The sequence below is a fragment of the Kogia breviceps genome, chromosome 6, assembly GCF_026419965.1.
Source record: "Kogia breviceps isolate mKogBre1 chromosome 6, mKogBre1 haplotype 1, whole genome shotgun sequence".
NCBI lineage: Eukaryota > Metazoa > Chordata > Mammalia > Artiodactyla > Physeteridae > Kogia > Kogia breviceps.
In genome coordinates, this window is record NC_081315.1 from 126,985,239 (window position 1) to 126,999,429 (window position 14,191).

General features: G+C 38.7%; 1 protein-coding gene across 3 annotated transcripts in view; it reads right to left on the reverse strand.

The window, feature by feature from the left end:
* PRDM5 (PR/SET domain 5) overlaps nt 1–14,191 on the reverse strand; it is a 202,102-nt gene that overhangs the window by 12,175 nt on the left and 175,736 nt on the right. For all 3 annotated transcript variants that reach the window (XM_059066317.2, XM_067036583.1, XM_067036584.1), the window contains exon 15: nt 6,317–6,421. In XM_059066317.2, the coding sequence (XP_058922300.1) occupies nt 6,317–6,421 (105 nt within the window). The remainder of the gene's footprint in view (nt 1–6,316; nt 6,422–14,191) is intronic.

A 14,191-nucleotide genomic window follows, 5' to 3' on the forward strand; every position in this document is an offset into this window, starting at 1 on the left:
TGGTTGGGGAGTGACCGTCCAGGGAGAAGGAAGATGCACAAAGGTACAGAGGGGTGAAGAGCAAGGCTCAGGTGGGGAGTGAAAACCGTTCACTAAGGCTGAAGATGAGACACTGTTAGGGGAATCACTCTAAAAGGAAGTTAGAAGGCTGGAGCCAAACCCCAGAGACCCTGAGAATCATAATAAGAAAGTGGAAGGACGTACATTCCGCAAGCGGTGGGACTTGAAGAAGAGACTGAAACTGAAGTATTAATTTAGTTAGCAAGCTAGAGAGTACACAACTGGAATCAGGGAAGCCAAACAACGTTCCACACCAAGCCAGAAATGATCTGGACCCAAACTAAGACAGTGGTCATTGATTCATTTATTCATTCCTTTAAAATATTCTTTGACTGCTTCTTATACGCCAGGCATTGTTCTAGGGCTGGGAATACAGCAATAAACAATAATGAAAAACTCTGTTGTCATGGAGCTTATAATAAATGATAAATAAACAATCAAATACGTCATACTTCAGGTGGATGTTAAGTACCGTGAAGGAGAAGATGACTATGGGTTAAGAAAGTAATGGAAACAAGAGAGAAAGAAATTTGAGCCAAGAATTGACAGAAGCACAGGAACAGATCATAAAGATACCTGAGAAGGGCGTTCCAGGCTGGGGAAACGGCAAATACAAAGACCTATTCACAGAACTGTGCTCAGTGCGCCTGAAAGAACAGAAAGGAAGTCACGTGGCCAGAGTGAGGCAGAGGGGGCGGTGAAGCCAGAGAGGCTGGGGCACAAGGGCGGGGGGGGGGGTGCAGGTCACGTGGCCACTTCCAGACTCTGGCACAGCTCTGGTGTTCACTCTAAATGATATGGACAGTCGCTGAGGGTCTGAGCCAATGAGAGTAATGTAATACCTACATAATCTACACACATATATGTAAAATCTGACTCAGGTTTTAGAAAACATCACTGTGGTGGCCAGTTGAGGACAGGCTGTAAGGAGCAAAGATGGAAGGAGAGAGATCAATGAAAAAGCTATTGTGGGGCTTCCCTTGGTGGCGCAGTGGTTAAGAATCCGCCTGCCAATGCAGGGGACACGGGTTCGAGCCCTGGTCTGGGAAGATCCCACATGCCATGGAGCAACTAAGCCCGTGCACCACAACTACTGAGCCTGTGTGCCACAACTGCTGAAGCCCGTGCACCTAGAGCCCGTGCTCCACAACAAGAGAAGCCACCGCAATGAGGAGCCCGCGCACCGCAACAAAGGGTAGACCCCTCTCGCCGCAATTAGAAGAAAGCCCGCGTACAGCAACGGAGACCCAACGCAGCTAAAAATAAATAAATAAATAAATAATAAATAAAAATTGGCTATTTAAAAAAAAAGCTATTGTGTTGTTCCAGGAGACTAGGTTGGTAGTTTGTAGAGGTGTAAGAAGCATTCACATTCTCAACTTACATACAAAGCCAATCAGATTTGCTACTGCACTGGATGTAGGGGGTGACAGAAAGAGAGAAGTGAAAGTGGCGATGGAAATTTAGAGAAGGTGATAGGTTTGAGAAATATAGACAAGCAAAGAGGGTCAGGAATTACTGGGGCTGAGAGGAAGCTGCATGGGTTGGATCCCTGGAATCCTGATTTGGCCAGTTATAAGCAGTGAATGATAGGCAAGTCATTCAACCCCAGGGAGCCTCAACTGCTTCCTATAGGTGGAAATAACACCTACATATTTCTGGACTGTAGTGAAATCAGAGACCATATACAAACCGTGGATCACTGTGTCTTTCTAACTACAGAAGCTCAACTAGATGATGCTATTGGTCACAGCTCAGGGAAAAAGAGGTATCTGGCATGAGGCTCAGACCTTTGGCTTGGGCTGTTTGGAGACAGTGGAGTTCTCAGAGAGATGGGTAGTGGAAGGAAACATGTTGAGAGGTTGAGAAGGCCGGGAGATCACGATTTCAGTCTGGAACACAGGGGAGATGTCTCACAGGCACCTCACAATATCTGTCTAGAGTTCAGAGAGGAATCTAGGCAGGGAAAGAAAGATTTGGAAGTCATCTACCATATGTGTGGTAGCTAAAGATATTTGAAGTTCAATAGGTATGGCATGCTGGGTGGGGGCTGCACAGCATGGAACGACTGGACCTAAGGTGTTAGAGTAGTGCTGGTGAGTGAGGTGGCATTTGGGCAAAACTGTAAAGAACTGAAATGGATATGTATCAGTTTCTTCTTTACAATTTGGCTCAAATGCCTCTCAAATGTCATATATATATGGTAGACAGTGGGAACAGGAGCAGAAAAAGACTTTCTAGGCAGAGGGGACAGTGTATGCAAGGTACCTGGAACAAGAGACAGAGATATGAAACAGTATCACTGCTTCAGGAAACTCTAAGTGTCAGTGCAAAGAAACTGCAGAGTACTGGCAGATAAGATTATTAAGACATAAAATAATAAGAATTGAGAAAGACCATAATAATTTTTCAGTCAAGTAGGAAGGCAGATTTTACCTTATAGGTTGTGAGAAGCCATCATAGAGAAAGAAGCACATGATTGAGTTTACATTTAAAAAGTCACATTGTGATATTACTACCAAACCCAAAGAAATAAAAACGATTATAAGAGAACACTATGAACTGTGTGCTAACAAATTAGATAACCTAGTTGTCATGGACAAATTCCTAGAAATAGACAAATTACCAAAACAGAAGCAAGATGAAACAGAAAAATTCAGAAGACCTATATATAACAAGTACAGAAAAACCTCCCAACAAAGAAAAGTCCAGAACTCAATGGTTTCACTGATGAATTCTAACACACGTTTAAAGATGAATTAACACCAATCCTCTCAAACTCTTCCCAAAAATAGAAAAGGAGGGAACACTTCCTAACTAATTCTGTGACGCCAGCACGACCTTGATGCCAAAGCCAGACAAAGATATTACAATGAAAGAAAACTACAGAGGAATACCCCTATGAATATATATGAAAAAAATCTTCCAATGTACAAACAAACAAAAAAAAGACAAAACAAAACAAAAAAAACTCTAACAAGCTGAATCCAAGATCATGTTAAGAGGATTATAAGCCATGAACAAATGGTACTTATCCCAGGACTGTAATGGCAGTTCAACATAAAAAGAAATCAAACAATGTACCACACCATATTGACAGGACAAGAGGAAAAAAATGATAATTTCAAGTGATTCAGAAAAGCATTTGACAAGATTCAAAACCCGGTCTTGATAAAAATATTCAGAGAACTAGAAGAGAACCTCCTCAACACAATAAAGGACATTTATTAAAAAACTCACATCTAAAACAAAAAACAAACAAAATTAACTCACATTTACCATCATATTCAATGGTAAAAGACTGAAAAAAGGCAAAAGAATGGACCTCTAACTCACACCATATACAAAAAATCAACTCAAAAAGGATCAAAGGCCTAAATGTAAGAGCTAAAACTATAAAGCTCTTAGAAAAAATATAAGGGGAAACCTTTATGACCTCGAATTTGGCAATAGATTCTTAGATATGACACCAAATGCATGATGAGAAGGAGAAAATGGGTAAATTAAACGTCATCAATACTGAAAAGTTTTGTGCATCAAAGGACATTATCAAGAAAGCAAAAAGAGAACACATAGAATGAAAGAAAATATTTGCCATCATATCTGATAAGGGTCTAGTATCCAGTATCTCACACTCAACAACAGAGACAAGCAACACAATTTTAAAATAGGCAAAGGACTTGAATAGACATTTCTCCAAAGAAGATATACAAGTGGCTGACAAACAAGTACATAGAGAGATGTTCAGCATCATTAATCTTCTGGGAAATGTAAATCAAAACGACAATGATATACCACTTCACATCCACTAAGATGACTATCATTTAAAAAAACAAAGTCATAAGTGTTTACAAGGATGAGGAGAAATTGGAATCCTCATGCATTCCTGGTGGGAATATAAAATGGTACAGCTACTGTGAAAAGCAGTATGGCAGTTCCTCAAAAAGTCAAACATAGAATCACTATATGGACACAGCAATTCCACTCCTAGGTATATACCCAAAAGAACTGAAAACAGGTACTTAAAACTTGTGTACACACGTTTGTCTCAGTACTGTTCACAATAGCCACGAGGTAGAAACAACCCAAATGTTCATCAGCTGATGAACAGATAAATTGTGTTGTATACATAAAATGGAGTATCATTCAGCCATAAAAAGTAATGGCGTACTGATACAAGCTGCAATGTAGATTATCCTTGAAAGCACTGTGCTAAGTGAAAGAAGCCAGTCACAAAAGGTCACATATTGTAGGATTCATTTATATTAAATATCCAGAAGAGGTAAATCTATAGAAATGAAAGCAGACTGGTGCCTGCCAGGGTCTGGGGTGAGTGAGGAGTAACTGTTTAACGGGTATGGAACTTTATTTGGGGATGACAAAAATGTTTTGGAATCAGAGGTGATGGCTGCACATCACCGTCAATGTACTAAATGCCACTGAACTGCTCACTTTAAAACGGTTAATTTTATGTTGTGTGAATTTCATTTCGATTTTTAAAAAATCACCTTGGTGGGGTGGAGAACACATACACTGGAGATTGGATGTAATAAGAAATAGTAAGGTGAGGGTCCAGGCTACGCACTGCTAGTGGGAATGGAAACAGAGGAAGTAATGGATTTGAGAACTATTTTGAAAGGAGATAGACTGGAAGTGGGGTGAGAAAGGATGACTTCTATCTGGAACGAGTAGGTTAAGAGAGTAAGATTTTGGAACAGGCAGCCAGTTCCCTGACCAGGCTGCATTTCAGGGAAGTTTTGGAGGCATTAAACTTGGATCTCTCCTCAACAGACCAGTCCAGACTGCAGGTAAGGCTCAGAGAGATTTGAACATCTGAGAGAAGTAAATGGGATAGAAGTAGATAGAAAAAATCATGCTTATAACATAATTTTTAAAAAATAACATCATGGTCCAGTCTATGTAAGGAAGCAGTCCACAAAAATATTCAGCATAAATAAAAGCCAGGTAAAGCGTGATGGAAGGAAGATGTCCATACACAGTTAATATTTAATTTCTATCTCCCATCACTTATTTGGGTAGTTGTGCATTTAAATAATCCGAAAAAAGTTTTGCTTTTATGAAAATGCTTCCAATAAAAGCACCAATGGATTGAACGTTCAATCCATTAAATTATGAAACTGGCTGTACCTCCAGTTCAGGATAGAGCTCTCCATGTGTACATTTCTTTCTCTACAAGTAGTTCTCTCCTTAAAGAAGTTCACTGTTGATAAAGGTATTTTTATGAGTAGGCCCACTGGGAGTACGTTGTTGCCTTAACCTTACCACCAAAGTTTCATGGGAAGACAAGGAAAACATCTTATGTTTGTGAGTCTCCTTTCATATGGACTGCTTACTCCATCCATCCTTTATCCTTTGGGATATGCCGAGGGGACTGAGTACTCAAGTTTCCCTCAACATTTAAAGAGAACTATGTACTGTGCAGTTTCACAGATTACAACTTTAATGTTTCTTCTTACACTGAGCTACATTAATACTCTTTTTTTTTTTTTTTTTGCTATTTTTGTGTTAGAAATAAGAACAAGAAGTAAGTGCTTTCCCCAACACCTGTGTCAATTTTCTGTCAACTGTCAATCTTACACGGAATGGTGATGCTGTTCATCGATGAACCACTTTTCCCTAAATTAATCAATGATCCAATTAATTTTACTGACAATGGTAGTATTTCTGTCCTTTCATTAATAAGGTGAACTATGTCAATTTCACTTCGCTTCAAATGTCATAAGCAGAAAATCTAAACAATTAGCAGTGGCGTTTTTTAAACAAAGGAGTTTATGCATATTTTAGAAATTCATTGTTTGCCTTTAACAAAATAAATAGTATCTGTAACCAGTTAAATCTCTGGTTTAACTACCATTAACCTGTCAAAGACTTGGACTGACACATGAAAGCTGTCTTGAATCATCATGTATTCATACCTTGGAAGAACACCTCAACTGCATTAAAACTCTGGTTTTCTTAAAGAAAATCAGAGTTCATTTGCTGCCAGTAAACTAGGATAAAAAAACATTGCTACAATGTGGTTACATGGATTATGCAATTAAAAGGTATAAAGAGCACAAGACATTAATAGACACGGATCAGCACTGTAAAGCGCACGTGCGCACACAGACACACACACACGCTCTCTCATACGTGCACAAACAGATGCATGGATACACCCCCCCACACATACATATCTCCTGTTACCCGAGGTGACTGGAGGACACCCGGGAAAGACAAGGGAGGCCAAACTCACGTCACACTGAAAAGGCTTTTCCCCGGTGTGCGTCCTCTTGTGCTCATCCAGGCCTCGCTTCTGGCTGAAGGCCTTGCTGCACTCTGAGCACTTGTATGGCTTCTCCTGCAGTCAGCGAAAAGAGACCATGAATTTGAGTGAACGCAGAGCCCTCCTTGTGAAGGTGTACATGGGAGGGTGTTTTATCTAGTTCTGCAAGGTGCTGCAGCACATTCATAGTGGTGTCATGAATTGTTTTAAATTTTCAGGGGAAAACAGGAGTACTCAAAAATCTCGTGGGCAGTCTTAAAACTACCAGGTGGTTCACAGTTCCAACGCCAGACTGCACAACATTTCTCTCGATGCAGTCCCATCTGTGCAAAGGGAGATGCTGCATGATTGCTGTGATCTAACTACTTACTGAACTGAACTTATGTTTTCGTTAGGTTTCGGAGTGAATGCCATAAAGGCTTGGTGCAACAAGACAGTTTGGGATCCCTGGTTTAGACAGTGCAAACTGTTCACTATCTCAAAGGGATTCCTGGGAATGAAAGCTCAGAACCAAATGTTCAACAGATTTGGGGGGTAAATTTAAGAAGTTAGATGTGCTTTAAGTATTTTCATTTCCTTTTTTTTTTTTAACATCTTTATTGGAGTATAATTGCTTTACAATGGTGTGTTAGTTTCTGCTGTATAACAAAGTGAATCAACTATATGCATACATATGTTCCCATATCTCCTCCCTCTTGCGTCTCCCTCCCTCCCACCCTCCCTATCCCACCCCTCTAGGTGGTCACAAAACACGGAGCTGATCTCCCTGTGCTATGCGGCTGCTTCCCACTAGCTACCTATTTTACATTTGATAGTATATATAAGTCCATGCCACTCTCTCACTTTGTCCCAGCTTACCCTTCCCCCTCCCCGTGTCCTCAAGTCCATTCTCTATGTCTGCGTCTTTATTCCTGTCCTGCCCCTAGGTTCTTCAGAAGCTTTTAAAAAAATATATATTCCATATATATGTGTTAGCATTTCTATTGTCCAATCTTTTTTCCTAGGTAGGATGTTCTTTTATAGAATCTAAATTACTTTTTAAAATGAGGCATTTTTTTAACACTGGTCATAGACTCTTAAGGAAAAGAAATATATCCATAGGCAAAGGAAAAATTATCCAAATTCCTTAGCCATCTTTGATACCAGGAACTTACATCACCATCTTTTTAGCTTGGAATAAATTGCAAAATAAATTAATTAACATTGTTTCATCAAAACAGCAGGCCACTAATTACTAAATAGTGCATTGATAAACATATTTGTTTAAAGTAAAATTGCAGTGTTTTTTCAAACATAGCTTCAAAAATATTGTTATAGACACTTTTTGAATTGAGGTAATGTGTATATATGTTTTATATTTCATGTTAACGTAGACAAGTTCTATTTATATTTTCTCCTTGGTATTTAAAAGATATTATGAAAATTTTCAGACCTACAAAACAGTATGTAAACAATAAAACACACATATGTGAACCCATCGGCTAGCTTAAGAAATGGAACATTCTTGTGAACATGAGCTCCGGTTCATTCATTCTTAGTGAGTATAGTATTACATTCAATGCTACATTCTCCAGTGATGGATAGTTACGTTTCTCCCAAGTTTTCACTCTTACATATAATGTTGTTCTGAATATTCTTGTAAATGTATACTTGAACACAGATGAGCATAATTCCCTACGGCATGTATATCTAGAAGTGGAACTGCACCTTCAACTTTTCTAGCAATGGCCAAGTACCTCTACAAAGTGAATAAACCATTTTACACTCCAATATCCAGTATATCCTTATAATTTTATCACTGTAGTTTACAAATTTTGAAACTCTCATTAGGTACACGGTCAGTATATGTAAGTTTAAAACTATTCTACTCCTGGAAAATAGGACCTTTTATCATTTTGAAATGACCTTCTTCTTCTGTAATCATCCTTTTTACCTTAAAATTAATTTGGTATTAATATAGCTATAAAAGCTTTTTAAAATTAGTATCTGCTGGGGTTTGGGAGACTTGTTGAGATGTTGGTCAAAGGGTACAAATTTTCAGTTAGAAGATGAATAAGTTCTGGAGATCTAATGCACAGCATTGTGAATATAGTCAACTGCACTGTAGTATGCAGTTGCTAAAAGTTGCTAAAAGCCTAGATCCTAAATGTTCTCACTGCAAAAAAGAAATGATAATTACATGACATGATGAAGGTGTTAGCTAACACTATGATGTAATCATACTGTAATATACAAATGTATCAAAAATCAACAGGTTGCATGCCTTAAACTTATACCATGTTACATGTCAACTATATCTCAGTTTAAAAAAAGAGGTAAAAAATAAAATTAGGACTTGCCTGGTATATTCATCTTTTTACTTTCAAACAGTCTATATATCCTTAGGTATGATAATTGTAAACAGCATACGACTCAATTTTTTTAACCCAAACCAATGGCACTTTTCTTAAGAAAGTGAACTTTGCTTTTTAATATTTATTATCATTTAAAAATTATATTGTTATAAAAGAATTTAATTACCATTATAATAAATAAAATACAATAGTATCATATTTATCATTATTAATATATTTAAATAAATTTCTAACATTTTATTTTGTGTACTGCTTTTATCTTGCTTCTTTTCTAAGGTTTTTTTTTCCCCTATATTTTCTTTCATGTTTTGGATTTCCCTTCCCCCCTGAATTATTATAGAACTTACAAACTCTATTTCTATCCTTTTACTGGTTATCCTTAAAATTTTTTTACCATGTACATTGAACACAAAGTTATTTATTTTACCTTGTATTAATTAACATGCCCTGTAGAATGCTCTGTCTTACATGTTATGTGTAGCAGTATTTCATTTGTATCTTGATTTTGAATGCCCGGTATGGAATCATTATTAGTTTATACAATCAATGTGGTTTAGCCCTACACACTTTAACAATTTCTTTACTTTTCATGCTTTCTTACATATTTGAATTTCCAAGGATCTGTTGATAGCAAATTCTGATTTTGATTGAAAGTGGCTTTGCTTCTCATTTGTCATTGAATGAAAGCCTACAACCCCAATTAGATCTTTCTATTTTTCATGTCTCTTAACCTACCTTTGCCATTTCCATCTCTTTGTATTGCACTCTATGTAATTTCTTTAGGATCAGTTGATCAATTCAATTCAGGTATGAATAACTTGCTACCTAATAGGATCACTTGAGTTTTTTAATTTCCTGTACCGTATTTTTAATTTCTAGAACTTTTTACTTGGTTCTTTTCAATTATGCTTAAATTTTTGATACAATCTTACTTTCTATTCATGCTGCTTATGCCTATTGAAAAATATTCTAGGCATTTATACAACTTTCTTCATCTGATAAATCATTATCTTATGTGCTTTGTGGAAGTCTAGTTCTGCTATTTGTGGTTTTTCCTGTCTCCTGCTCATGGCTCTTGTTTCCTTGGGTGTTTCTGGAATTTGAAATCATGAACTCATGTTTGGTGGTCTTTATCTGTTAAACTCCTGTGACCTCCAGGTTGAGGGTAGGTCCCTCCAGACAGCATTTGTGTTTGCTTCTGCCAGGCACTCCAGGACGCTATCAATCAAAGACCATTTTAGGTTTACTTCTTGCCCGAGGGCTTTCTGGTCAGGCAAGCATTTTAAGGCTGAACTCCAAACACACTTGAGGGAAGGACTGTGGTTACAGACTCTAAGGAGAACTCTTTCTCTAGCCAGCAATTACTTCAAGACAGTTAAACATCCCGAGCATTTCTGTTTGCCAAAAGTAGATTATTTCTAGCCTCTGATTTCATTTTGAGCACAGTCTTTCTGGGGTCCCAGAATTATGGGGAGATGTGGTTCCACCTTGCTCTTTAACCTGAACCCCGAGCTTGTCTCCTTTTCCATCAGGTCACGAAGAACCTGGGGGTAAGATGGGAATGGAGACGCAGACCTACTAGAGAATGGACTTGAGGGTGTGGGGAGGGGGGAAGGGTAAGCTGGGACGAAGTGAGAGCGTGGCATGGACATAGATACACTACCAAACGTACGGTGGATAGCTAGTGGGAAGCAGCCGCATAGCACAGGGAGATCAGCTCCGTGCTTTGTGACCACCTAGAGGGGTGGGATAGGGAGGGTGGGAGGGAGGGAGACGCAAGAGGGAAGAGATATGGAAACGTGTGTATATGGATAACTGATTCACTTTGTTATAAAGCAGAAACTAACACACCACTGTAAAGCAATTATACTCCAATAAAGATGTTAAAAAAACAAACAAACGAAGAAACCAAGTCTTGAGTTAACCGAAACTATAAACACCCTGCAAGCTGCTGCATCCTCAACTTGACCTCACCACTCCGGAGTTGGGTTTCAGTTTTGTTTGTTGGGTCCTGGAGATCACTGTTACTTTTTTTTTTTTTTACACATTCAGATATTTGCTGTTTGCTTTATTTTATCCAGCATTGTTAGCATTGTATGGGGTATCTTTTCCAGGAAATGGAGTCTACCATATTGCCAGAAATGGAAGTAACAGTATGTATAATTTTCAAGACATGAAAAATATATTTTAATTGACTGTTCACAATCAACAGGAAAAAAGTAATTGTGTTTTACTGGCAGTCTACGAAATATGATGTTTATGGCCTTTCCCTCTAGTCTGAATAAACACAATCTCTTTTCACATGTTGCATTATTCTTAGCATCTATTATTTCTTCAAATACTTCTAGTTAAAAAACAAAAACTTTAAAAGGGAAATGTAGTTCTAAGTATTTATAGATCAGAAATTTTCTGGGAATTCCTGTGACTGTTTATTAAATCCAAATGTTTCATGTAACTTAATTTTTTAAAGCATATAAAACATATCAATACAGTGTATATGAGAAGAAAAAAAAAGGAAAGCTTTTCTCCCTGCCATTTATCTGTAAAACGAGATCTTGTAAAGAAGTGAGAGGCGTATCACTGTGGCAGCTGCCAATGACAGGTCAATGTCTGGCAGAGAACAACCTAAGACAGGACCAACTAGCTGAATGACACCCCAAGAGAAGTTTCAGGGAAGAGAAGGCAGTGAAAAGCAAGTTCTGAGCATCACTGATTAAGACCATCCCTCTCACTCATTCTTAAACGTCCTCATAGGAGATACTGTCTAGGTAAGCACCCTAGAGATGGCCCTATGGATGCTGAGAGGTTCCCAGCCAGTATATGGAGATTCTGGTGGATCGCAGGGGCTTTGCAGTTATCACCAGAGGTTTGAAGTCTCAAATATGTTATGCATTGGCTTGGATTGAATAAATAATGTCTTATACACACACATACACTCACCCACATAGTGATATTTTCAGACGTTTACAGATCCTATTGGTGATTAACTCAATATATTCATTTACAAATGCCACTGAATTATATCACTTTCACTTAATTATTTTCTCCTGTAAGACACTAAAAGTGCAACAGCCATCATGTGTTTCTATGTGTGTGTTGGCAGGCAAGTGGGGGGTGAAATTCATAATGTTAGAAAGGTCCCTCTACTTCAGAAAGTTAGAGAATCACCGCTGGAAGCGGGACCCGTTTGATTAAGTAGCTCTGTATTTGCCTGGACTCTCTCTTCTTTACCAAGAACCATTTGTAGCCAGGAATTCCCTGGGGTTTTTGCTCTCAGATAAGCTCATAAAGGACCCCCAAATCACATTTCCCTGTCAGTCTAGAAAGAAGGGTTCTCCCGAGTGCTTAGGCCATAGCAAAGTATTATAAGAAGAAACTATGTTTATTCCTCAAAGGTCTGTCTCCTTCATCCCTAGTTCTTATTCAAAGAGTCCATACTTTTCCTGAAGATCCTGCAAAAGGAGGGATACAATTCGTGACACATATTGGTCAGACTGCTTTACAGTGCTCCTTGGAGGGACCTTTAATGCCCACCCTGGAAGGGATTCCAATTTACAGTGAATGTTGCCAAATCAAGTACTAGAGAATTCCTGCTCCAGAAAAAGCTTTTAGGCCAGAGGAAGAGCCAGGAGGTCACGGGTCACTCATTTCAAATGTAAGAATATCAAATGAACTGATCATTTTGATCAATTTGATCAATATCAAATGTTCTTTCTCAGAACAGAAACTCTCATCCCCCTTCCTTGCTAATTTCTTCCATTACTCCTAATCAGCCATGTTAAAGAAATAGCAGCCTTCACATGGTAGACACAGTCGGGCACAGAGAGTAAGCTGAGTGGTACAGAGCACATTATTACAAAGACACCTGCACCTGTTCCTGTTCCTTTCTCTGAAAATTGTGAAAAAAATCTTTGCTGCCTCTAGAACATTCCTGAGTATACTCAGCCTTAACTTAGCAATCCAGAAGAATCCTTGCTTGTGCGCAAGGGTTCATGAGAACTTCAGTTCTGATCTTCACTGCCTATCCTTGCATTAAGGTTCACTGAAGAGGATGGTGGTTAGGTGATTAGTGATTGACACAGCAAGGGACCACGTGACAGAGAAAGCTCAGGGAGCCATAAAAGGCTTCTTACTGTGGCTGAGCTGTCTACTACCTTCCCAAGGACACACTGGAAAACAGCCTGCAGGCCGCTGTGGCTGGACCGCAAGCATGTCTGGATACTGCTGGACTTCCAAAGCCTCAACACCCCTCCCCCACAAAGAACACAACAAGACCGTCATCTCAACATGAATCGCATCCTAACTCCATTACTTCTCTTCCGCTATCTTTCCCTCCATTATGAAACCTTTAAACTGGGCACAAAATCTGATTCAATGAAGTATCGTGGAAATTGTCTGTGACTGTTTCAGAATGGAATGCATAGTATAAATTACACATTTTAACTCATTAGCTGGATTTAACTAGAGACAAAATGATTAGGTTCTTGATGAATTCTGTTTCTGAATGATTACACAGTTTAACTGACAAATAGCTTGTCCTTTGTCATCATAACTGGGGAGCCATGAGGAAATGGAGGCAATCTGTCAGTTAAACTGTGTAATCTACCAAAGGCAGAATTCATCAGCAGTCCAATCAGCCTAGCTTTCATCAAACAGCATCTGGCAGAATTCATTCAGAAGGTAGGATTTCTAGAGCTCTTATGCCCTGCACCTTGTGATGCAGCTAATAAAAAGTCATATTTTTGTGCTAATGCCCATCTATTAAAGGAACAGAAACTTCAAATGTTATATTTCTTGCCAACGTAACCTGAATAACTAAATTTCAAAATCATTTCAGAGGGCTCTGTAGAAAAAAAATCACATTGTCTATAAATCTTGGAGGGGTCTAAATGTTGAAATTCTCTGAAATAGAAATTTATCGGAGGCTTTCACGTAGTTTCGTTAAGAACTGCTTGCCGGGAGGTAAAGAAGCATGTCCCCCATTACACAGACTACCACAGACAAGGGTGGATCATGGGCAGGGTATCCCACATGCTGTAGATACATAATCCAAAGATTCCCTACGAGTGTTTCTGTGCTAGGCCACAATCAAATAGAAAAAGAAAATATCACAAATGAGCATTCTCCCGTGTAGTCAGAGGTCAGTGCAAATGGTGTCGGAAGTCATGGAATGATGGTTAATAAATGTTCTTTCATGGCAGTGGTAGCCTGACCTCAATACAATTAAGAAAGCATAATTAGTAAAGCAATTAAAAGAACACAGGCAGGCTAGTGAGTATGGTAACGAATGTCAGAGCCTGTGCTATTCTGAATATACATAAACCCAGTTTGCTTATGAGTGGGTTCACCTTGTGAGTGAAACACTTGGTCATTATACCTGAAATGAAAGTTTGTTCACTTGACGGACAAACCTTTTCTCTATCTGTCTTGCTCAAAGCTGTAAGGAGACCAAGAGTTTCTGTGCTGTTAATGCAATAACTTCCAGGTGAGC